We start from the raw sequence: 25,826 nt of genomic DNA on the forward strand, positions 1-25,826 counted from the left end.
AAACACTGGGGTTTTCGTCAGCATAGCTATGTCAGGCAGGGATGTGAAAAAACACAGAAGAGGGCTTCTGGCAGCATAGTTAATGTCAAGGGGGATGTTCCTACACTGGCAGAACTCCTCCTGTTAGTGTGTACCACATCTACACTAGGAGCCAGCATAGCTATATCGGCATAATTTTGCCAGCATGGACTCTACAGGGCAGCCATAGCCTTTATTTCTAGACTTTAATGAGTTTCGAATCCACAGTACAGTGCTTTTAATTCAAGCCAATTTGAATTAGTTTGTCATTTAAGATTTTGTGAGGAACATATGTGTAGTAAAAATCCCTTTACAACTAGCTGTTTAACATTGATTTGTAGAGTCTATTTAATTTTTCTAAAGATACTGCTAATTGATTGCAAGTAAGGATAATACTGGCACATTCTTTACTACTTCCTAACTGTCCATACTCCTTTTCTTTCTTTCTTTTTTTAAGGCTAATTTAAAAACACCCTTTAGGAGCTCAGATCTTTTAAAATCACTACTGGCTTTCTAGTTTTCCAGATATATTAATGATCCTAGGCCAAATCTGGTACTAGTCTTTAAAAGAAATAAGAAAGAGAAATCATAGCAATTACTACTTGATCATCTAAATTCAATCCCTTGTAAAACAATAACAATGAGGAGTCTGGTGGCACCTTAAAGATTAACAAATTTATTTGGGCATAAGCGTTCGTGGGTAAAAAACCCACTTCATCGGATGCATGGAGTGAAAATTACAGATACAGGCATAAATATATATTGGCACATGAAGAGAAGGGAGTTATCTTAAAAGTGGAGAACCAATGTTGAAGGCCAATTTAGTCAGGGTGGACGTGGTCCACTCCCAATACTTGATGAGGAGGTGTCAATACCAAGAGAGGGAAAATTGCTTTTGTAGTGAGCCAGCCACTCCCAATCCCTATTGAAGCCCAAATTGATGGTGTTATGTTTGCAAATCAACTGTAGTTCTGCAGTTTCTCTTTGAAGTCTGTTTTGGAAGTTTTTTTGTTGAAGAATGGCTACTTTTAAATCTGTTATTGAGTGTCCAGGGAGATTGAAGTGTTCTCCTACTGGCTTTTGTATGTTACCATTCCTGAAGTCTGATTTGTGTCCATTTATCCTTTTTTGTGGATACAGACTAGCAGCTACCCCTCTGATACTTTGTAAAACAATAAAATTGATGTTAAGAAAATAAATCTGTGGAGACCTAAAGCATAATGGAACCAAGTCTAGCATAAGAAACAGTGTTGGTCTATATGTGGAAAACATACAAGACAAGCTTGATTGTAATGCTGTCCAACCCCCCCCCCCAAAACCAACCCAGCACCCACCCACCCCCCAATTCATAGATAAAAGGAATGCATGGGATGTAATGTAACTGGATCCTACAAGAGTCTTACTAAAAGTTCATTCAGATTGAAAATGCTCACTTGCAAGCCAAAGAGACTGAAAAGTGAAGTGCAGTTAATAGAAGGTAGTCATAAAGAGAAAAGTAATAAAGTAGGACATAGGAGAGATTCTCCAATGGTGGGGTGTAAGGGATGGTTTATTTAGCATCCCTGTTAACAAGCTAGAACAGGAGCTAAACAGCACCTTGAACTTGCTGGTGGGATATGATGTTAAGAAGTTATATTAACTTTCTTGAAATATAGCCAATGCACAAGATTTCAGCTAACTATAACTGAAATCTTGTGCATAGGTTACCTTTCAAGAAAGGTACAATTGTTAATAACTTTAATTGCTGTGATTATACAGATGATAGACTTGCTCAAGTCAACAGGTCAGGTTCCTCAAGTGGGGCCATGTTCACATGCAGGTACTTTATTCTTTACGTCCTTGCTGATGCCTGGCCACCATGCTGACTAGTTGGCCTGTTCGCAGTATTTCATTAGTCCTTCATGTATGAGGTTTAGGATTTTCCCACTCATTTCATTTGGAACTACAGTGCAATTGCCTTTAATTATGAGTTCATTTGATTTGCTTAATTGTCCATGTACTGCAAAGTAGTCTCTTATTGCTCCCTTAGTGTCCTTTAGATACTTGGACCAGCCAGCTCAAATATAACTTAAAACTTCTTGAAGTTGCATGTCTGTCAAGATTACTTGTAGCGGGAGTAGTCTCTTTTCTGACACTAGTCTGTTTGCATCCATAGCATTCACAAGTGCCTTTATATGTAATCTTTGAGTGGGCTGCAGGGCTCCATGTCAGAGTGTCTGCTACTACCAGATTTTTTTCCAGGAATGTACTTTGCAATTGGGCTGAATCTAATTAATCTTATCAATAGATGTGGCATTTCAGTACTGCTTGATTGAGGTCTTTTGCACTGCTGAGTGTTACAAGCAATTTATGGACTGTTGTGAGTATAAAAGAATCCAATCCATAAAAACATATAAAAGTTTTCACATGCCCACATGCCTCCCAGGCACTCCTTTTTAGTCTTTATTTGGCTCCATACCCACTATGTGTTGGACTTTAATAGTTTGTCTGGTGGTTTTCTCATTGTAGAAAGGTCTTGTAGGTATAAACCTAGGTAATTCACCTTACCCGGAACACATCTCAGTTCTGGTACATTTGTTGATGCATTCAGTTCTTGAATTGCGTTTTCTTTCTCATGGCTATGACTGATTTAATCTTTGTTTATTGTCTGTCTCCCCCCCCCCCCCAAAAAACACCTTGATTTGGGATAGGTGGCAAACACACTTTTCCTTGTTTAGCTTCCATTCAGAATCACTAATTAGTGGCTTAAAACTTCATTGAGGGTTTTGTTGTGTTCTTCCATTGAAGACTCATATTGTCTATGAAAAGTGCAACTCCATTTGTGTTTGTGAACTGTCCTGCCATCTTTCTTTGGAAAATTTCAGGTGAACTGGTAATCCCAAACAGTAATCTTCAAAAGCAAAATTTCCCAAAGTGTGTGATAAATGTAGTCAGTTTAGAACTCTGTCTAAACAAAATTTGCCAGAATCCACTTGAGACATCCAGCTTGGAGAATACTGTAGCTCCTTTCATTTGGGGGAGGAAATCATTCAGAGTTGGCAGGATATATTTTTCTCACAACTGCTTCATTCACTATTTAAAGATCCACACATTTATATTTTTCCATTTTCTTTATAACTGGTACCATTGTGTTACATCATGCTGTTGGCTCAGAGTTTTTCTACGTAGTGCTAATCTGTTCCATTCTCTTTAATTCAGTTTCTACTCTATGAAGCAATGGGATAGGAATCCTGCAAGATGTGTGTAGGCTGTACGGTTCAGCATTGTCTGCCAATGTTACTTGTATTGGATCTCCTTTCAAAAATCCAATATCATCAAATACTCCATCAAGTTCTCCAGCTTCTCTCACCAAGGCCCATCATGGCTGCCACACTGCATTTGAGAAGGCTGTTAGTCTTTGATCACGTACAAAGACAAAAGCTGTGAATTCAGCGTGTAAGTTTTCTGTGGTGAACTGGTCCATGCAGTTCAAAATAACTCCAGTGCAAACCAAGGCTTTGTCAAGTGATTTCAGCTCCGGGAGGGGTTGAAGGTGATTGTAAATTCCTTCTGAAATGACAGTCACATCTGCTCTTGAGTCAATTTTAGTCAGTCTTTCCAGAAATACTCATTTTAAATCTCCAGGCAGGCTTGTATAGTCACATGATGGAACCCAGAAACAATGGCTCTTATTCTCTCTAATCATAGTTCACTCTTTCAGTGCCTCAGCATGGCAAACAGCTGCAACATGACCATATTTTATGCATTATTACATATTTCACCTTTAGCTGGACACATATCTTGAGCTATAAAATCTTCCACATATTGTACATTTATTCTGAAAGGATTTGTAATTTGGCTTGAATTTTCCCCCTCTCAGGCTCAGGAGTCTTATGGTAATTACTTTTAGCAGTCATGCTGCAGCTGTTTATAGCTTATAAACTAGTTTCTTGTTTTTTCAAGTCTGGCAAGTTTGTTTTGCTGCTTCACAAGTTCAGACTCCTTTTCTGCTTGAATAGCTGTGTGTAGTGTTAGGTCTGCCTTTAATTGTAGCTGCTATGAAAGACTGCCTGTCTCTGATATTTTCATGTTGTGCAGTCTCAAATATCACAGTTTTCAGCCAATGCATGCAGAGCTTTTACAAAAGATTAATCATTTTATCCTGGTTCTAGAATTCTTTGGTGAAAACATGCTCTTTCATAAACCACATTTCTCAGAGATATAAAGTATGTGTCAAAAATAGCCAGAATCCTTTCACTGAGATCTTTATGACAGCATTCAGTAAAGGGAAAAGATTTAAAGATATACTCTGCCAACTGACTCATAGCATAAATTACATAGCATACACACACACACACACACACATACCTACACCTGTATATCTCAAGTTTTCTTATGGAGTTTTGTAGCAATTTGAAATTTTGTGAAATATTGTTTCCAGTCTGTCCATTCTGAAAGTCTATCAAAGATAAAATTCTCTGGGGCATTGAAGAAGAGCATGTTGATGAGATCCTGCAACATTTGTTGCATATTTTCCCCCTTCTGTCCCCTTCTTCCTTCTGTTTCTGTTCCCTTCTGACACCATGTCATTTACACCTTGTACACCATAGACTTTTGTACCAGATATGGACTGATACAGAGCTTCCTTCCCTGTGAGATGCACCAGAGAGGTGTTCAGGTTAAGAGGCTTTAATGCAGTTTTTCTTCAATGACCAGTCCATGGACCGGCACTGGTCCCAGAGATTTCCTTGGGGCACAGTATAGAAAGGCAGAAAGCTGGTCCCTGGTATCAAAGAGATTGAGAAACACTGCTTTAATGCACTGCCAGGAATGGCTGTTGTGAACTTAAGTTTGATTTGAAGCATGCATGTTCCATATTGTAATACTGGTCATTGAAAATACGTCTGGTTCTGATTGAATACAATTCTATTGATACAGGAAAGGAACTATGGATGCCAGTGTCACGCTACAGTTGCCTACTCTACTTGTTCAGACATCCAAAATTAATCATTGGATGCAACAGATAGCCTCTCTTCCTAGTACTAGAAAGTGAATCAAATAATATCCCTTCCCATTTTGTTGCTGAGGGATTACCTCTATGGCTCTCATTTGAGGAGAGAGAAAGCAGAGTAGTTTCTCATGAATTTCCCTTGGGGAATTGTGAAGCAGATGGGTGGGCTGTCATGGAGTGTGACTGTATAAAGCAGGGGTCGGCAACCTTTCAGAAGTGGTGGGCCATGTCTTCATTTATTCACTCTAATTTAAGGTTTTGCGTGCCAGTCAGACATTTTAACGTTTTTAGAAGGTCTCTTTCTATAAGTCTATAATATATAACTAAACTATTGTTGTATGTAAAGTAAATAAGGTTTTTAAAATGTTTAAGAAGCTTCATTTAAAATTAATTTAAAATGCAGAGCCCCCCGGACCAGTGGCCAGGACCTGGGCACTGTGAGTGCCACTGAAAATGAGCTTGCATGCCACCTTCGGCACGCGTGCCATAGGTTGCCTACCCCTAGTATAAAGTAACCTCTCTCAACATCTTTTACAATTTCCAATGTTAGATTTAGGAGAGGAGAGTGGGACAGAGAGGACAAAGCTCCTGGAGGGCTGTTTGGAATACCCCTTAGCATCAGAACTTTCCTTATGGGATAACACTGTTGAGTCCGTAGGCATTAAGCCTTTTGGGGGGTCTGAGGCTGCTGGTCCTAGACTCAGACCAGGACCTCCAGTGTGCTTGAATGCTTTGTAAACTATGAGCAGATGTAAGCTTATTAGATCACATCCACACACATTTTAGATCATCAGATGAACTCTAAAACCACTCAGAATATGCCAGAGACTGGATCATCTTGAAACAAGCAAGTCATACAGCCAAAACTTCCCCTGCCTCATGATGCTTTCTGATTACCAGGCAGGTCTCCCCATATTATTATTAATCCCTCAGAAGGTTTGGCACCCTTTGCTGATCTTCAGGGGTACCAGCTGCAAACATTTTGGATCTTGTTTTAACGCTACTCTAAGAACTACAACTATACAACAAAAAGAACAGGAGTACTTGTGGCACCTCTGGATATTCTTGAAGTCTTTTTGCCATGATAAAAATTGACCATTTAATCTTATTTATTTTCTCTCTCCTAGCCAATTTCTGATCCATGACAATACTTTTCTTCTTACTTCGTGACTACTTAGTTTCTTTAATGGCTTATAGGTGACCATGTCAAAGTTCTTTTAAGTCTAAATTGTACAATTGTTTCTCTTTTATCCACTACTTTGACACGTTCAAATAATAAATGAAATAAATAATATACTAGTAAAACATGATTTTCCTCTGACACATCAGCTTTCTCCATATCTGTTCATATCCCCTGTGCTGGTCCTTATTTTCTTTCAGAACACATTCACACACACTTTAAAAGCACCATCCATTATATAAATATTCCAGTTTCTATATATGGATGTGATTTATGAGTCACAATTGACCATTATCATCACCTACAAAGATCTGAATAGTGCTATAACATTCCCTCTAATATGCTGTGACTTACTGTCAACCCATTTTATTATAATAGTTATTTCAAGTCCCAGTCATTACACTCAGAAAGTTAAACATGTTAAACTATAACAATATCCAATATAAATTACCTACCTTCTAATGAATTAAATGACAAGAGAAGGTCTTATTGTAACCCAAACTATATGACAGGACATTGTTTTATCAATATTTCTGCTATTATCATTAGATCACATACATGGTAACTTATTGTACTCTTGATATTATACCTCCAACATCTAATAATCATTTCAGTCTAAAATCTGTCTTCCCAATTTGGAAAAGGTAGAATATGTATTGTGTTTGTTCAGTTATAGGCAGCTAGATCCCCTGTACCTGATGATCCTTCAGACAGTACGACTACATTTGTTAGTTGGGTTCAAGTTCAATTGCCCAACCCAAAAACTCTGTTATAATCCACCACCAAAGGATAGACTATACTTATGGACAACCTTACCTTGACCTACCTGCACCAATAACACTGGACTATAAACTGCCCATCAAATATCTCTATTAAAGATAGATATCCCCTAACCTCAGTATGAGTTACATGAGCCTCAGCTAAATGGAAACAACTGGGTCAAGAATATAAAGACAGTTCTACTACTGAATCACTATATTCCTGATAGTCGTCTCTCACACTGAACCACTTTCAACCTAATATTCCTGGCACCGCCTCTTCATTCCTTTCCTTATGTGATCATTAGCCAAGTCTTCCAGTTCTTCTCCAGAGCCCCTTGGTATCCAGGCAGAGCCCACCATCATCACTGCAGGCCAACAAATCCTTTACATCTTAATCACTTTAAAGACCCATCTGCTAAAAATTAATACATACAAATAGGTATTATTTATTTATTATTTAAATTAAAATCTTAGTTGACTGGCTTAATCACTGACATAAGCCCCTATACAAAAGGACAGTACAAGAGAAATCTGCTCACCAGCTGCTCCATGTCTGACATGGTCACATCACATGTCCGCTTCAAGAGTGTGCAGATCCTGTAACTGAATTCCATACAGCAAGAGTCTAGCTCTCCACCCACATCAACACAAGCTTCCTGTGCTTTTGGGGGGAAGCAGTAGGGGGCGGCGGGAAGAGGGCAAAGGAGAATCAATCTGTGAGTAGGGTTTAATACCTAGAACAATGGAAACCACCGAAGAAAATGAAGGCACCAAAATCAAATCCAAAGTCATCTTATTTTCTAATTTATTTTAAGCCTCCTTGACTTTCTCTCTCGGCTCCCCGAAGACCATAGTCAGCGTGGATTCTTACCTTTCAGAGTTCATAGTACCTCTTTGCCCTGTAGTCCAGTATTTGTTCTGTGGACCTCAGTGCATCATTTCAAAATCAGTATGAATTAATGCTATGAGAGACATTTTCATAGGATGACTGTAAATCCAAATTGCAGTCTCACAATCCCTAATGTTGTCTCATTAGGGAAATCCTGTGGGTAAAATTTAAAAATAAAAGAAAGTCTAGTGAAAATGGGCATAATTCTACACGGGAAAATCAGCATATATGCAGATAAGAGTACAAGTAAATATTTTTGAGGAGATGGTTTTTGATCAATGATTCCTGGTGTGTGTTATTTATCGACTTTTGAATTTTAATGAATATAAATGCCACTTATTCCTTTCCTGAACCAGGACTGAAGACTCACAAATATTGATCTTTTCTGGCATATAACTAATCCTAAAAGAGATATTGCCTGCCAAACAGGAAACTGAGAAGTTCATTTAGCTTCACTACTGCCTCCTGGGATGTATTTACAATATAAGGAACTTCCAGTGCAAAAAATTATAGCTCCAATTGACTTAAACTTTCCTTCACTGTCTCAACAACTGATCCCACCAGCCTGCAAGGGTCCCAGTCTGTTTAATGTAATTTCATTTGAGGAATTGGGGGAGAGCAAACAGAGCCGATTATGTGAAAGGATGGCAGTAACTTCTTTTTCATTCGAATGGTAGGTAAACTTGTGACTAAAGGTATGCAAAAAAAAGGGAGGTGGGATGGGGGACTGTTCTTAATTTTGGTTAGCTAATCTACATCAGATAACTCTGGTTAAAATAGCAGCAAAGACACTGGCAACTCAGCTTTTAATGCATGTTAGCAGCTTGAGTTCAAGCCAATAGGAGAGTCTGTGGTTGAACTTGAGCTGCCAAACTGAATTAAAAAAGCCAAGTTGACCATGTACTTACTACTGTTTTGATCTGAGTTAAGAACACACTTTTTTTTAGCAGTGCAGACATTCCCTAAGAGTTTGATTTTTTTTTTTAAAAAGAGACCTAAACTTAGCCTTCCATTTTGCACCCACAATTTTTCTGCTACAAATAATTTTTCCTGCAATTATTTGCATTCAAACCTACCAGTGCAAAATGAGAGGCTACTTCTAAAAACCGGGCCCTTAATATTTTATGCCTATCTTCTTCAGAGCTGGAAGGTTGATTATGTTATTCTCTCAAAAAAAGTCATACTAGATGAAGATATCAGTGTGGAGCATGGGCAGATTCAACCAAGTTATTCTTCAAACACTTGCTGTTGTGATCCTCTCCTTTATCCTAAAATTTTGGTATCATCATAACATGATTGAGGCCACTATTTTTTTTGTTTTTTAAAATGCCAACCCCACTGCGGCAGAATACTAGCATGGTCATTACTATAAATCAAGAAATGAAAAGGAACTATAATCAATTTTTTGGAACTTCAGTCTAATCAAGAATACTTGTATTTCAGTGATGACTCCTGAAATACAATCAGAAACCTGCACATGTATGTAGGACACTTGCCAATATGAACAGCCAACAGTTTACACAATATATTCTCCCACTGCTGTTCACTTCACTCATTCTATTCAATTAGCCATACTACTGTAGCAATGCTATTTATTTTAAAGTACTAAAATAAAAGTCAAAAGTAAAGTCTTATACCCACATACTGATACTGTACAGCCCACCTTTAACTAGAATTGCATACTATCTTTCCTATAATATAAAATATGCTGATACCACATGTACATTGAATAGTTTTTAAACCAACTGAGGTATTTTACAGAATACATTAAAATGCTGCTGATCTAAATGCATTAGTTCTAAGTAACTTAGCTTATGCACATCTTTTATTTTATATATTGAGATGTATAGAACATAGGGGTGCCTATCTGAACATAGACTCAGAGTCATAGGTCTGGAATGGACCTCGAGAAGTCATCTAGTCCAGTCACCTGCACTCATGGCAGAACTATTATCTAAACTACCCCTGACAGGTGTTTGTCTAACCTGCTCTTAAAAATCTCCAGTGATAGAGATTCCACAACCTCCCTAGGCAAGTTATTCCAGTGCTTAACCACCCTGACAGTTGGGAAGTTTTTCCTAATACCCAACCTAACCCACCCTTGCTGCAATTTAAGCCCATTGCTTCTTGTCATATCCTCAGAGGTTAAGAAGAATAATTCTTCTCCCTCCTCCTTGTAACAACCTTTTATGTACTTGAAAACTGTTATGTCTCCCCTCTTCTCCAGACTAAACAAACCCAATTTTTTGCCAACCTTCCCTGATAGGTCATGTTTTCTAGACCTTTAATCATTTTTGTTGCTCTTCTCTGGACTTTGTCCAATTTGTCCAAATCTTTCCTGATTGTAAGGTGCCTATGTTGAACACTTAAAAATACTATAAATCAAATAAGGAACAGTAGCCCCATGACACAGAATATTATTAAATAACCAGGCAGTGCAAAATAAGTAGTTAACCACACTCCTCACTTCCCCCATACATTCTCCTCTAACAACATTTGCTGCTTCAGCAGCACTTGCAGTTTGTCCTGAAGGTCAACAGATTCAGACCAAAGACAAAACCACTCCAAATCCACATTATATCTTTGAACATAAGAGCCTTTATTGTGGCCAGGAAGGTTCAGAGGCAGTTTGCATAACCATCCTTGCAGAAGCTCCCCTAGCTGTCCTTTTCCCCCAGGCATTTCCTTACCACTCACATCCTTATCTTTGTTGGGTTCAGGGTATGCATCATCTTTTCTGACCCTGCGTTCTATGGAAGCAGTTGTGACTGACATGTGCGGGCTGTGGAAGAGAAAGCACAAAGCTGTCCTTCTTTGTTGCTCCATGCCCCGACATACAGGGGTCAGTCACAGTCACGTCACTCTCCCGGGTTACAGGAAGTGCTCTCCTATTATGGTTTGTTGGAAAAATAGTTTCCTGACCAGCTCTAGTCAGGAGTTGAGAACATGCAGCCAGAGGGTTTACCACAAGTTGGCATAAAATGGATGTAACATGCTCCAGAACTGAGGACTATAGCTAAGGACAACTTTTTACCTGGCTGGGTCTAGTGAGTCTGCCAGAGAACCTTGGAACTTGTTTCCGCTACATATACAAACCACATATTTTACAAAAAACACACACACTTGCCAAACTTCATCTTCATCTGACCATTTTGGCAGAGGAGACTTCTCCTGAGAGCCCAAACAACTCCCAAATGGGCAAGAGAGGTCATTGCAGAGTCATGCAAGGTAGCTTTCTTCTCCCTCATGGTGCCATCAAAGCATGCTCAGTTCCTACTATCTCAGGAGAGAGGGTCATAGTTCAAGTCCTGAACTCCAGTTTACCTGAGAGTTAGTGCAATATGTTGCGAGGGGCAATATGTTAATTTCATCTTTCTAACACGTACTTTGCACACTACAACTCACTCTATTGTTACTTATCACATGGTTGACCTGGAAACACGTCCACCATTTACTGTGGGAAGCTATTTAGTATGCATACTAGCAGCCTCTGAAATACTTAGCCACTATGTGACTTAACACTATAATAGGCCAGTCTTTGCAGCAATTACTGCATGGGCCAATATCAATCAACGTGAGCTACCTTGGATTTCCTGTATGCATGCTCTGCAGGGAGAAATAAAGCTACATGAATAGTGTTCCTTTGTAGCCATTGTTACTGTATATTTGAATAGGCACAAAAATCGCAAAATCATCTTTCACATGGTTAGTTTTAATATCCACAGGTACATGAAGAACACACAAATTATGCAATAACAATTTAAAAAATGTCAATTCCTTAATTAACAGGTAGATGACCCATCAAATTTTTCTGGATATGAGAACGCTGGCGGTGAGTTTCTTCTTAAGTATAGACTAATGTATTCATTATGATACTTTTAGTTCCCCCTTTAGTATAATCAAGTACATGATAAGTATATTATATTGCATCCAGATTCTTTTTTTTTTTTTTTAAAGAGGTATGCATTTCAGATTCTGGTGGAAAGCACATTTGATTGTGTGAAAGTATGTCGGAGAGTTACTTCAATTCCCATTCAACCCATTGGACCCAGACTTATTCAGAAGTCTTACTATTAAGCCAAAAACAGCGTTCAGAATTTGGCAAACAGTTATTAAGGGCTGATGTAAGGTGTGACTTGGCAGGATTCTAAGAGCAGCCTGAGGGTTAATGAACACCTTCAGCTAGTGATATCCCATAATTAGAAATGTGCAAGTCAGAGGTGAGTTGCTTTTAGTCTGGCTGAATTTAAGATTAAATTTCCTTTAATGTGGAGCACTGAATGCAAAAACCTAAAAGGATATGGAAATTGTTATATATGAACTTTAATCAAATTATACTTTTAGAATAAAAGCAAAAAAAAGAAAAGAAACATAGTGGCTCATGATGCATATTATTCTGATCTCAAGAGCAGTTTGATTCTTTTTAATTATTATGATTTTGCCTTTTTTTTGCTAGGGTGTGCATATGAAAGGGCTGTCATTGTTTCCATGTAAGATATATTTTTATCACTTCTGCAGTGACAGCTACAAAACTGGGACATAAGTGAGCTTGTGAATAACAGTTCATTTCAGAATAAAGAACATTCTAGTAGAAAACAAAAGCTACATTAAATCAAAAAGTTACCTTGAAAACCTTGCTATGTGTTATATAACGGTGTATAGAAAGAACAGAAGATTAAAATCAGTAGTTGCTGCCAGTAAAACAAAGATTTTATTTTTATTTAGATTTTACAGAAGATTTAAGGAAATCTAACATCATTTTTGTAGTTGGTAAGTAAGAGCCTTAATATAACTGTTCCAGTTGCAGCTGTTAACAATGGGTCATACAGTTTTGATTGTTAATGTTAATGAAAGACTGAAAGTGTGGGGAGAAACACTGACTGACAAGCTTCACTTGGTGCTCCTCAAAATCTGGCACACCGAAGGAATCCCCGCTGACTTACGTAATGCTGACATCATCATCATTTTCAAAAAGGGAGACAGAGCCGACTGTGGCAACTATTGAGGCATTGCCCTCCTCTCCTTTGCTGGGAAAATCCTTGCCAGAATCTTACTGAATCGCCTGCTCCCTCTTGCAAAGGAAGTACTTTCAGAGTCCCAGTGTGGCTTCAGACCAACACAAGGCACCACCGACATGATTTTCACAGCCAGGCAGATCCAGGAAAAATGTCAAGAACACCACCAGGAGCTGTATATGGCCTTTATCGATCTGACCAAAGCCTTTGACTCTGTCAACCATGAGGCTCTGTGGAAAATCATGACAAAGTTTGGCTGCACAAGCAAATTTATCACCATTGTAAGACTCCTCCACAACCAGCTGACTGCCTCCAGGACTGGCTCCAGCTTTTTTGCTCCCTAAGCAGCGGCGGGGTGGGGGGGAGATAAAGCCACGATCAGCGGCACTTCGGCGGCAGCTCTACCGCGCCGCTTCATTCTTCAGCGGCAATTCAGCAGCCAGTCCTTCCCTCCGAGAGGGAAAGAGGGACCCACCACCGAATTGCCACCGAAAACCCAGATGTGCCGCCCCTTTCCATTGGCCGCCCCAAGCATCTGCTTTCTGCGCTGGTGCCTGGAGCCGGTCCTGACTGCCTCCATTCTGTGTAGTGGTTCTACCTGTGAGTCCTTTGTCATCTGAACTGGTGTAAAACAAGGCTGTGTACTGGCACCCACCCTTTTCTCCATTTTCTTAGCAGCTATGAAAACATTAACCTAAGACCGTCTACCACAGGTCACTAGCATTCAATATCGGATTGATAGAAACCTCTTCAACCTTTCTCATCTCTGTGCCAGAACTAAAGTAATATTGGCAACAATAACCAAATTCCGGTATGCAGATGATTGTTAGTCCCTCTGGTTGCTCCACCATAGGACGTGCATGCACCTGCGCACTTGTGATTGGAAATTTTAGCTAGCAGTGTCTGAGGGTTCAGACCTGTGCACCATACGTCCTTGTGCTCTGGTGCAAGGTTATATAGGGAGATGTGAACCTGCTTTCACTCCAGTTCCTGCTCAGCTGCCCTTGGCTCAAGACAGTTCATAACAGTGTCTGCTGCTAGCTTTGCAGTTCCTTCTTTGTGTTCTTTATGTTACTTTTCATTAGCACACTTTGTGCTTTCCAAAGGGTCCCCCTCACTTGAACTCTTCTTTCTGCAGTCAGGGCCTTCTGCCTTTGGCTGTTCCCTCAATGGAACAGGTTATGCCAAGCATTCCAGGCTTCCAGCCTTGTCAGATGAGCCACAGGTCTTTCTCCCTCAGCAACAGACATTCCAGCTGCCTCAGAGTCCCACATACAATCCAAATGCAAGGTCTGAACAAGCTTTAAAAAGCAGATCTGTCCAGACCCTTGCACCTCAGGGTAGACAGAAGCGCCTTCTCATAGAGCGCACCCTGTACATCCGCCTCAGCCACTCAGGTCATTCCAATGCCTTCAGCCTCAGTTAAAGATTGTGGGGCAGCTCTGGAATCAAATATTCCAAGAAAGAGTCCACATTACCGAGAGGGACTCCTATAAGAAGGGAAGTCATCTCCATGGCCAGAATTTAGGGAGACCTTGCATCCCAGTATGGGTACTGTTGAGGCTTGTGTGAGCCCCAGTACCCATCAAGACAAAGCCCATTTCATCCCATACCAAGGGATCTCTTAGAAAATCACAGCTGTTAGCACTGAAGTTGTTACTGGAAGATGAGCCCTCCAGACACAAAAAGAACTCTAAGGGACTCCTCTAAGAACCCTATATTGACCTCAGAATCCTTCTCTTCAGGTTGTAACCATAATGACTGTACCTCAGCAGTCCCCAGTACCTTTCTCCTCAGCTCACATACCTACAGAGCACAAGGACTGCACCTCCGTACCATCCCCAGTCATGGTGGAACACTGCCCAGGCTCCATGGTACCGATTAGGTTCCTTTCTCATGAGGACCTCTTGATCACAGAGGAACCAGATTCTTCCTCCTCAGGAGCACTGAGAGGGATCCCTCCCTGGTACCATCCCACCTGTCAGCACTGAAGCTTTAGCACATAGCTCAGCCTCCCAAAGGTGCATTTCTTTGCAAAACTATCCAATGGAAACTGCAGACACTTGTGCTTATGGTAGAGTCACAACTCAATGGGGATACCCTCTTAGTCACCTGACATTACACCCTCCTCTGTGCCTATCCTCTGACACATGATCCTTAGGGTTCTAAATAGGAACAAGTGGTAGAAATTTTCATAGCTCCTTGTTGGCCATGACAAGTCTGGCTCTCAAACCTGCTTTGCTTTTCCCTGTGAATGCCACTCTGATAATGGATCTCCTAACCCAAAACTTGGGCACCACAGCCCAACATTTCTGTATCTCAGATCTTGGATCCTCAATGGTTCTTGGGCATAGAATTGGACTATTCCCCCAAGGTTAAGACAGTACTTCTGGGCAGTAGGAAACCTGCCATGAAGAAAACCTACCTGCAGAAATGGAAGCATTTCCAGGTCAGGCATGCTCATAGATCAATAACTCCTATGGAATGTCCACTCAGGCATTGTTGATGACCTGCTGGACTTGAAATCACGAAGTTTGTTGTGTAGCTCTGTTAAAGTACATCTAGTGATCATTATGGGATTTCACCCTCCTGTCCACAGATTGTTTTTGTACACTGTACCAGTCAGGTTACCTCAAAGGTTTGTCTAATTTGTTTCCATAAATCAAGGATCCTACCCCTCCTTGAGACCATAACCTGGTTCTTAATGCACAGGTAAGTAACCTTTCCATTTGCATATTAAGTCTTGTAAATTAAAACCATGAAATTTGAAATAAAACCATGAAAATTAAAGTTTTGCAAAGATCAGAACACCACATTTCTGTACTACAGGTTTTTTAAGCCCCATTTTTGTATTAAATATGAATAGACACAGCTCATCACTAACCTGTATGTATATAAAAACCTTTGAAAAAGTGAGGTTGGACTATTACACCGTTGCTATGGTAATCCAGAACTTTCATAAAGGGAAAATGCACAATGTTTTGCTTCATACTTTTTGAAAAACTGCAATCCTATATTATACAGTTACAGCTACACTTTTTCTCTCTCTCTCCTCTCTCTCATTTCATTGAGAAGTCATACGTGGGTTTGTATAAAACAAGGAACTGTGAAGTAATCTGTAACAAATTTAAGAAATTTTATGTTTGTGAGCTGTCCACACTCAGATAATGTTTTTCTCACATTTATTCTTTAGTTGGTTGTTTTATGAATAATTCTTGACCTCTCTCTCATTTGCAAGGAGTTTATTTAAAATATTCAACATCTGAAATTATAGCTGTTTTTCCAGGAGACACACAGGCACATGATATGTTTCTTTTGCCTTATTGTATCAGCCTAGCTCTTAGAATCAGGTATTGTACTTGGCTAGATGAATTCAAAATTTCCTTTCCATGAAGCTCAAAAATTAGAGGAAAACACAAGTAAGCATAATGTTTAAGAAAGGCACCAGATTCTAACACGATGAGGTTAAGTATCTAGATAGACAGGCTGAAAAAGAGATGCATAACTGAGAGAAAAGTACAGATCAGTAAATATAGTTTATCACAGATCCTAGAGACTAAGGATAGGGATTGCAATACATCTGGGAAAAACCCGTCAATTTGAAAAAAAGTCACTCACCAGCATGATTTCATAAGGCATAGCTTTTGTCTGACATATCCTGTGCCATTTTTTAAAGAGAAGCGAAAAGAAAGATGTAATGAAACAGGAAACTAATCTACTTAAATAGGCTCAATACTGCTGATCACCAAGTTGTGGGTATAGCCCACTAAGAAGTTGCTGGCTTAGTTCAGACAGGCAGGTGAAGGACACGTTTTTCTAGATATTACCACTGTTTGCTATTCTGTTGGCCAAATCACAAGACATGATCCTCTTTTTTTAAAAGTATATTTTTCAGTAAATTGCTTTTTAGAGAATCAAGGACCAGGCAGGCACCATTCAAGTTTCCCCATGCAATCACCATTATGCACCTCATTTCTTATGTCTGGCAACCTATGCTGCTTTGTGCCAGTGTAACAGAAGTGAAGAGTTTGTGTAGCCTTGACAGCATTATTCTATGAGATTTGTAAGTGATCTTCTTGTGATGCCATCATGTTGTCATAGAAGAAAATTCCAATATATAGGTCCTATTTGTCTTCCTCGGAGTATTGATATTTAAACTGCCTTGGCTGCCTGTAGGAGTACTTCTTTCATGGGCACAGTGGATGTTTCTCAAAGACAATATCTGGTCTTTGCAGACAAAGAAACTCTGGCTACTGTTATTTATTTCCTTGGAGTAATGCACAGAGGGCTCAGTTCTACAAACACTCACAAGAGTAGTGCAGCTGAGGTCAATATCACTACTTACACAGGGAAGAGTCACTGTGTGAGTGTTTGCAGGATCACAGCCTAACAGCTCAGTCCAATCCCTGCTGAAGACAATGGGAGTCTTTAGAATGACTTCACAGGGAGTTCAACTGAGCCCTTAAAAGCATTGTAAAGGAACTAGAAGCTGTAACAGCATATGCGAAAATTCTGCTCTTCCCAGTGAGGAGGACAGAAGGACTCCTACTACCCCAATCGCCTTCAATGAAGAAATCTGGACTTGCCATGCTATTGTATTCCTGTCTCAAGAGAGACAGGAAACCAAGCCACTTGTAAGAAGGACTTTAAAAAAAATAGTGTTTTAATCATTTACGTAATAATTGAAATAAATATGCACATCTGCTGTAGCTGACAAGTTGAGACACTGTTTATGAGATTAAAAAAATCACTAAAATCTAATTTCTCTCAAACGTCTCTAGTAAGGGAATGAAAACATGGACTGATTAGCAAAGATTTACATGTGGGTTAGAGTAGGAATTAATTGGAAATGCAGTCAAGTCAAATTAATTAGACAACGACATCAATGTTTTATCCAGACAACCAAACCAAAGATGTAGAATCAGAAAGGAAAAATGAGAGACATAACAGCAGGGTAATAGACTATGACAAGATCAATTCATTGAAATTAGAAATACAAGCTGAAGAGACAATCATGAAATTAGATATAACCAAAGAAATTAGCGAAACATGAGTTTTTTTGGATGCTAGTATTTTACATTTTTGTAATAACTGCCAATGTCTCAAATTGACTATATCTCAGCTGCATACAGTAGTGAGCACCCTCACAGTCTTTGAACAATGAATATCTAGTGGATAGCTTTTAACCAATTTCACTTACTTGATAGCCTAACACCACATCTAAGAAAAACAGCACTCATACTGGCTTCGTGGGCACATGCACCAGACATCCTCACCTTCTTCCAGAATTTGATACAATAGGTGACTGAGACAATCCCCACTCTAATCAATGAGAATATATGTCCATTGGCTTTATTAGAGCCTGGATCAGATGCTAGGCACTCAGCTGTATCTAAAGATTAATTAGTTCCCTTGCTAGCAGAATTTTAAACGTGTGTTTGTGGGCAAACTGGATCTAAAATGAGATTAAAGATGAATATGCTGTTTTGTTGGCATTTCCCCCATATCTGGCATAGCCCTTCCCTCTGACAGTTGCTTAATAGTTTATATTAAATAACTATATCAGGACTAATGTGTGGTAGGGTTGGCCATTTAAATGATCCTATCAAATTGACCCGTCTGTGACAATCGGTGCCTACAATGAATGCAGGGCTGAAGACAGTTTAACTACAAGCATAAACAGAACCAGAAGTGGCTCAAGAAGCTTTCTGATTGGTACTGGAAATAGTTGGTCCCACTTACACTTAAGGCATTCTGAGCATGGTTCAGCTGCACCCATTGGCCTTGGCTGTACTGGCAACATTTACCAAAGAAAAATAATATGGTAAAGTGTTGAAAATGCTAAATAGCAAGATTTTATTCATACCAGATATTTCAGGATTTTAATTCCTTAGTTTCTGACAGATCAGATCAACAGGGCTAAGTAGTCCTTCAGCTACCTGTTTTCATGGTCTCTCTCTCTCTCTCTCACACACACACACACTTTTTCCCACTACATGTACCTTTAATCCTCTGTGTCCAAACAGAGCAGAACATAGCACAGGTGTACCACAGGAGGAGCCTGTCACACATCTACTCTCCTCAACCCAGCTTACCTTCAGCGCTTTCCCTCTACTTCATGTTCCTCCCAGTGAGATGTCCTCCCAGTTACTGAGTCTCATTAGCCCAGCAGTTATGACCAACTGTCAGTAATCTCCACTACCAACAGACTGATTAGCTGCAATTCAGCCCATAGCCATCTTGGTGCTGTGGCAACTTCAGTGACCAGGATGCTACAGCAAGCACTCTGTCCAAGTAGCCATACCTAAAACCATTCCAAGTGCCAGAACTAGAAGATGATGGTTGTTGCTTTCTGCAGTGTCCATGGGAACTACTCTCCTACAATCATCCTGATTAAGCACTGGATATCCCTTTAGCTTTTCCAGAAAGCACATGAAGATTATTTTCTGTTTTCAACCAAGATGATCTTTAATACACAGGATTTCAGCGAGTGGCTTAAAAGTTCTGGAATTTAACAACATTTTTTTAACTTGCATTTTGGTTTCTGAGCCTTTAGGATACACTCAGGCCACATTTTCAAGCTTTTCTCCACAATGGAAGGGCTAGTAAAATAGATGAAAGCCAAGATTCGCACACTCACTTGACTCCAAGAGCTGGAACTTTAAATAAAATATCACATATCATGAAACTCTCAATAAAGTCATAAGAGTTTGCAACACTGAAGTGTCCTTAAGATATCTCACTTACTGATGCATTACTTTCTCTCTAAGAGGCTCTGGTATACTACATTACAGGAGTCTGACTCCATTTACAGACACTGTTTGTATCACACACCCGATAGAGCACAGAATGTTTGTTCCCAAGATTAACCTTACAGAGAGATGCAATGGCTTTATTTCAGTGTGTGGGGGGGCTGTCAAGTGATTAAAAGAAAAAATCACAATTAATCACGCTGCTAATAATAGAATACCATTTATTTAAATATTTTTGGATGTTTTCTACATTTTCGGATATATTGATTTCAATTACAACACAGAATACAAAGTGTACCGTGCTTACTTTATATTTATTTTTCATTAAAAATATTTGCAATGTAAAAAACAAAAGAAATAGCATTTTTCAATTCACCTAATACAAGTACTATAGTGCAATCTCTTTATCATGAAAGTTGAACTTACACATGTAGAATTATGCACAAAAAATAACTGCATTCAAAAATAAAACAATGTAAAACTTCATAGCCTACAAGCCCATTCAGTCCTACTTCAGCCAATCGCTCAGACAAACAAGTTTGGTTACAATTTGCAGGAGATAATGTGGCCCGCATCTTGTTTACAATGTCACCTGAAAGTGAGAACAGGTATTCACATGGCACTGTTGTAGCTGGTGTCGCAAGATATTTACGTGCCAGATTTGCTAAAGATTCATATGTCCCTTCATGCTTCAACCACCATTCCAGGGGACACGCGTCCATGCTGGTGACAGGTTCTGCTCGATAACAATCCAAAGCAAAACGAACTGACACATGTTCATTTTCATCATCCGAGTCAGATGCCACCAGCAGAAGGTTGATTTTTTTTTTTGGTGGTTCAGGTTCTGTAGTTTCTGCAGGGCCGCCCAGAGGGGGGGGACAAAGGGGGCAATTTGCCCCGGGCCCCGGGCTCCGCAGGGGCCCCCAAGAGAACAGCGGAGGCTCCCGCCTCTGCCCCTCTCCTGGAGCCTCAGCGCATCAAGCGCCGTGTCTCCGCCGGAGCCCCTGAGCCCCGCCCCGCTCAGAATCTCAGGCGGCCCTGAGTTTCTGCATCAGAGTGTTGCTCTTTTAAGACTTCTGAAAGCATGTTCCACATCTCATCCCTCTCAGATTTTGGAAGGCACTTCAGATTTTTAAACCTGGGGTTGAGTGCTGTAGCTATTTTGAGGAATCTCACATTGGTACCTTCTTTGCATTTTGTCAAATCTGCTGTGAAAGTGTTCTTAAAACAAACATGCTGGGATATCATCCAAGACTACTATAACATGAAACATATGACAGAATGTGGGTAAAACAGAACAGGAGACATACAATTCTTCCCAAGGAGTTCAGTCACAAATTTAATGAGCACATTATTTTTTTAACGAGCATCATCAGCATGAAAGCATGGAATGGGGACCTCTGGAATGGGGGCCAAAGCATGAAGGGACATATAAATGTTTAGCATACCTGGCACGTAAATACCTTGCAACGCCGGCTACAAAAGTGCCATGTGAACGTCTGTTCTTATTTTCAGGTGACATTGTAAATAAGAAGCGGGCAGCATTGTCTCCCGTAAATGTAAACAAACTTGTTTCTCTTAGCGATTGGCTGAACAAGAAGTGGGACCAAGTGGACTTGTAGGCTCTAAAGTTTTATGTAATTGCACTCAAAACCAAACAATGTAACAAAAAAACTACATTTGTAAGTTATACTTTCAGGATAAGAGATTGCACTACAGTACTTGTATGACGTGAATTGAAAAATACTATTTCTTTTGTTTACCATTTTTACAGTGCAAATATTTGTAATAAAAAATAATATAAAGTGAGCACTGTACACTTTATATTCTGTGTTGTAATAGAAATCAATATATATGAAAATGTAGAAAAACATCCAAAAATATTTTATAAATTTCAATTGGTATTCTGTTTTTTAACAGTGTGATTAATCGTGGTTAATTTTTTTAATCACAATTCATTTTTTAGTTAATCACATAAGTTAACTGCAATTAATCGACAGCCCTAATATATACATAAACATATAGTACCATTTATTTTATAAAAAATTAAAAGCTTGAATACACAAAAGGTTAGTGTAGTGGCAGATGCAACACAGACACACTGATGCTTCAAAGTGCATTGATAGCCAGATGATTCCTTACTAAACACTGAGATGGCTTAAGGTTTTATTAGCATCAGTCCTGAGCTGCACCATCCATTAAGAATATTCATTTTCTATTTTGATCAGTGTGAATCTGCTCTCTCACTAAAGGAGATTCTCATTTCCAACACAGATGGGTAATGGATAAATAGAACATCAGCTAGCTAGGAGAGCCAGAGAAAATGTTCCTGTTTGTGATTAACAATGTTTTAAAGAAATCTAAGTGTCTCTAGCCTAATAATGATTTCCCCTGTATTATCTTTACTGATTGCATACACATAGCTGGAAGGATGGTCTTGTAGTTTGATTTAGACCAGTGGTTCCCAAACTTGTTCTGCCGCTTGTGCAGGGAAAGCCCCTGGCAGGCCAGGCCGGTTTGTTTACCTGCCACCTCCGCAGGTTCAGCTGATCACAGCCAGGGGAGCAGAGCAGAGTGGGCTGGGGGGAAATGGGGAAACCGCCTCCCCCAACCCTCTCCCTGCGGAGGCCTGGGGCCAGCCCCCCACCACAGAGGCCCGGGGCCCCACACAGCACCCCCTTGTGGGGGGGATGCTGCATATGGCACCAAAATGGCTAGGGATGGCCTTGCCCAGAGCACCCATAGAGTCAACACCTATGAGCTGCCTAATCCTGTATGTGCCTAGACTCACTCAGCACCTAAGTTTTTGCAGTAAAAATTTCCTAGATGCTTACATTTCTGCCTCTGGGCCTGCACACTGCCACCTCACACAAGGCATCCAGATGCCTATCTTTCTAAAGGGAAGAAAATGAGGTTATCCCAAAGACTAACCCTTTCCCCAAAAACATTCCCAGTGAAGATGCAGCGCCTGATTCTTTGGTTGTATGTTAACAGTGTTCATTGCGACTCTGTAATAAAAGGCACTGCGTTTATACAAGACACATGCATTCTTTTTTCACTGTTATATTATGGCCTAATTTCTGTTCTCAGTTACACCACTGTAACGCCACTGAACGATATCTGTTTGGGGCAGCATTTTCTTACAACTCAATGTAAAGGCCTGGAACATGGATATTTTTGCGCCTGAAGGGGATTGATGGCTAAATTCATGAGTGTGTCAGCCCATATTTATTCACTAAAGCAATCAAGAAAGAAAAATGGATGAAACTTGGACTCCACAGTCATATAGTGGAGTAGTATGCATAGTATTTGGATATTAGAGTTGACAGTGTTGATTGCCAACCTCAAACATTCAAAAATCGTGAGTCAGACACCCAAATCATGAGGTTTACTTTTAACGATTAGACTGTGGTTTTGGGCTGTCTTGATTTTTGAACTCTCCCTTGCCCCCATGTGCAACAATGACGGGGTTACTAGCTCTCCCAAATGTACAGAGTAAGACGATTTTTTGGTGCCTACTGCTGGTGCTCTCTCACCCAGGAAGTCCCAGCTGAGCTCCAGTTACACAGGCTTGTATAAAATGTTGCCTGGTAATGGTGCTGCTGAGTTTCCAGCTTCTCCCCAAACCCAAATATACTAATTGAGCAATTCTGCCACCCCAGACCCATATCTGCCCATCCCACAGGCTGGCAATTAAATTCATCCTACCCGCTCCCCCCCCCCACACACACACACGCACATCAATTCTGCTCCCTTCCTAGCCTCATATAGGCCCCTACCCCCAGCGAACACACCTCTGCTCCTCCTTCAGCTCCAGCCGTTTTTCACCCACCGCCCAGACCAGGGAGGGGCAGCTCTAGGGGTTCTTCATCCCCTCACCCCCTTCCCAGGCTGGTGGGATGCAGCTCCCAATGTCCCATCGCCCCCTTCTCAGGCTAGCGTTGCAGGGATGGAGAGGTGAGGGAGGAGCAGACTGACCCATTATTCACAGGTGGGAAGGGGGAAGCAGAGCTGTCCTGAGCCACTCGTCCCTTTCTGCTTCTTCCTCTTTCCTCCCCTCTCGTGACAATGGCAGTGCCTGCTCCCTCTCCTCACCTTGCCAACCCACAAATGTCTCTCAGCTCCTGAAAGGATGGGGTGGGGGAGCGCTGCCTACCTCCTGCAGCAGCCCTGATTGGCTGCTCTTTCCCAGGAGGCACATCCTGGGGGAGCCAACTGCTCAGATAGGGATTTCCCCAGGCAGGGATGAAAACTGTTTTAAGGCTGGAGTGTCTAGTGAGACTGACTCCAAGGGCTAAAGTCCTGGTGCCCCAAGGCTGGCACTGCACTCTGGTGGCCAACTCTCACAGTTTTTCCATGCGTGATGGGATTTTGGCTGGGCTGGAGCCCTTCTCCTGATGGCCTGAGAGGCTCCAGTGCTCTAACAAACTTGAGATCTGCCCGGGGGAAATCCCCCTCTGTCCCCTGCCCTGCCTCCTAAGGTAGAACAAGCAATCAAAGTTACTGCAGAAAGAGCTCCCTCCCCACACCCTCAGCTCCCAAAGCTATTCTCAGTTTCTCACAGAAAGAGAGGGGGAGGAAGGAGCAGGAAGAGGCCAGCAGCCTTCCTCTCCTGTGAGCAACAGCCCCAGTTCATCAGCTCCTCCTCCTTCCCTGCAATGCCCAGCCAGGGAAGGAGCAGTGGTGAGGCTGAGGGGAAGGGGGAAGCTGGGAATTAAGTGCTGGGCAGGGGTCTGGTTGATGTGGGAATGAAAACTGCTGCAGCAGGAGCAAGTCACCTTCCCAGTAAATCTGGGAGTGGACAGTACTAATTGTCACTCACACATCAGCGATGGGCAGGGAGAGTTCAAAAATCAAAAGACAGACCACAAAACACAATTTATTTCTGGCTTTCTTTAAACTCTCATGATTTGCATCTGGAGAACAAACCAGTATCTCCCAGCACTGAGGAGAATGAACAAAGCTTCCAGATTAATCGGTCAGCCACTGGAATGGACAAACCACCAAAGAAACTGGCTCGCCCTCGGGAAGGGGCGAGCAAAATCTTCTGCTACCTATTGGTGCATCTCTGTACAAGAAAATACCATCAATTCTTGTAGTGGGTGGGCCTTCAGGTCACAGTTAATTAGCTAAGAAATTCTATGCAGTATCTGCCTGGTAATTTACTGCCATTAAGTTACATTGCTTATTCCAAGGGCCTCCACTGGTACACCAGTGTGAAAGGAGAATTTGTTAATGGCACTGAAAGTTACATTGATTTCTGTTCCCCAAATAGTTACCACATAATGAAGAGAAAAAGGAACAACTTATTTTAAGAGCTAAAATCCTCAATCAAGGGGCTTGCTCTCTTCTCAGCAGTGTTACTTAATGATAGTATGTTACCAGGCAGTTTCTGCACAGAATGCTTTAACTAGCTAACTATGTACTTGAACGCCCAGTCAGTACAAGAAGTCCTGTTATTTCCATTACATTTTCCCAACTGCAGTGATTAATAAAAAGGCCAATTGTTCAGCTCCCTGCAATTTCTGTTTCTAACTCTAGATTTTTTTTCCCCCTCACGAAGGTGGCCCTGGCTCTGGCAAAGGAACCCAGTGTGAACAATTAGCACAGAAATATGGATTTACACATCTGTCCACTGGTGACCTCCTCCGACGTGAATTAACATCATCATCAGAGAGGAGCAAACTGATCAAAGACATCATGGAATGTGGCGAACTGGTGCCTGGAGTAAGCTGTAGTTTCATTTGCAAAATAAAGGGGGCAAGGGATGTCCCTCAAAAAGTGTGGAAATAGGAAAGCAGCACTGGTATGTATTCCCACCTGAGGGGAAGTAAGCCTACAGCTTGGTAGAGCGGATCCCTAATTCCCAGATACGTGGCATTTCTCTTTCTTTTGTATCCTGGTGACGTAGTTATCCCTTCTCACACCATACCCATAAATTCCCTATGGTAGATTAATTATTAAACAGAACGTGCCAGATTGCATGCTACACCTTGCAAGAGATGGAACACAGAAGTAGCAGCATAGGGAACTTTATGCCACTTTTACAGCTTCCAGATTCTGGGCTGGTCCCAGAGCTGGCATGGCCTTCAGTGTAAATTGGAGCATCCCTAGCAGTTCTTTTAATTTACACTAACTGCAATGGCTCCCTAAGGAACTGGCTGGCAGCCCAGAATAGCTGAGTGCTAACTGATGGGGAATGTGAAGAGGTGTAGGGGCTG

At 40.9% G+C, this 25,826-nt stretch overlaps 1 protein-coding gene across 1 annotated transcript in view; it reads left to right on the forward strand.

Annotated features, from left to right (window-relative positions):
* The window catches only part of AK5 (adenylate kinase 5), a 168,733-nt gene that overhangs the window by 114,979 nt on the left and 27,928 nt on the right, over positions 1 to 25,826 (forward strand). The window contains exons 9-11 of the mRNA XM_045026032.1: positions 11,628 to 11,670; positions 12,564 to 12,608; positions 25,169 to 25,332. Of these exons, the coding sequence (XP_044881967.1) occupies positions 11,628 to 11,670; positions 12,564 to 12,608; positions 25,169 to 25,332 (252 nt within the window). The remainder of the gene's footprint in view (positions 1 to 11,627; positions 11,671 to 12,563; positions 12,609 to 25,168; positions 25,333 to 25,826) is intronic.

Source organism: Mauremys mutica, chromosome 8, assembly GCF_020497125.1.
Source record: "Mauremys mutica isolate MM-2020 ecotype Southern chromosome 8, ASM2049712v1, whole genome shotgun sequence".
NCBI lineage: Eukaryota > Metazoa > Chordata > Testudines > Geoemydidae > Mauremys > Mauremys mutica.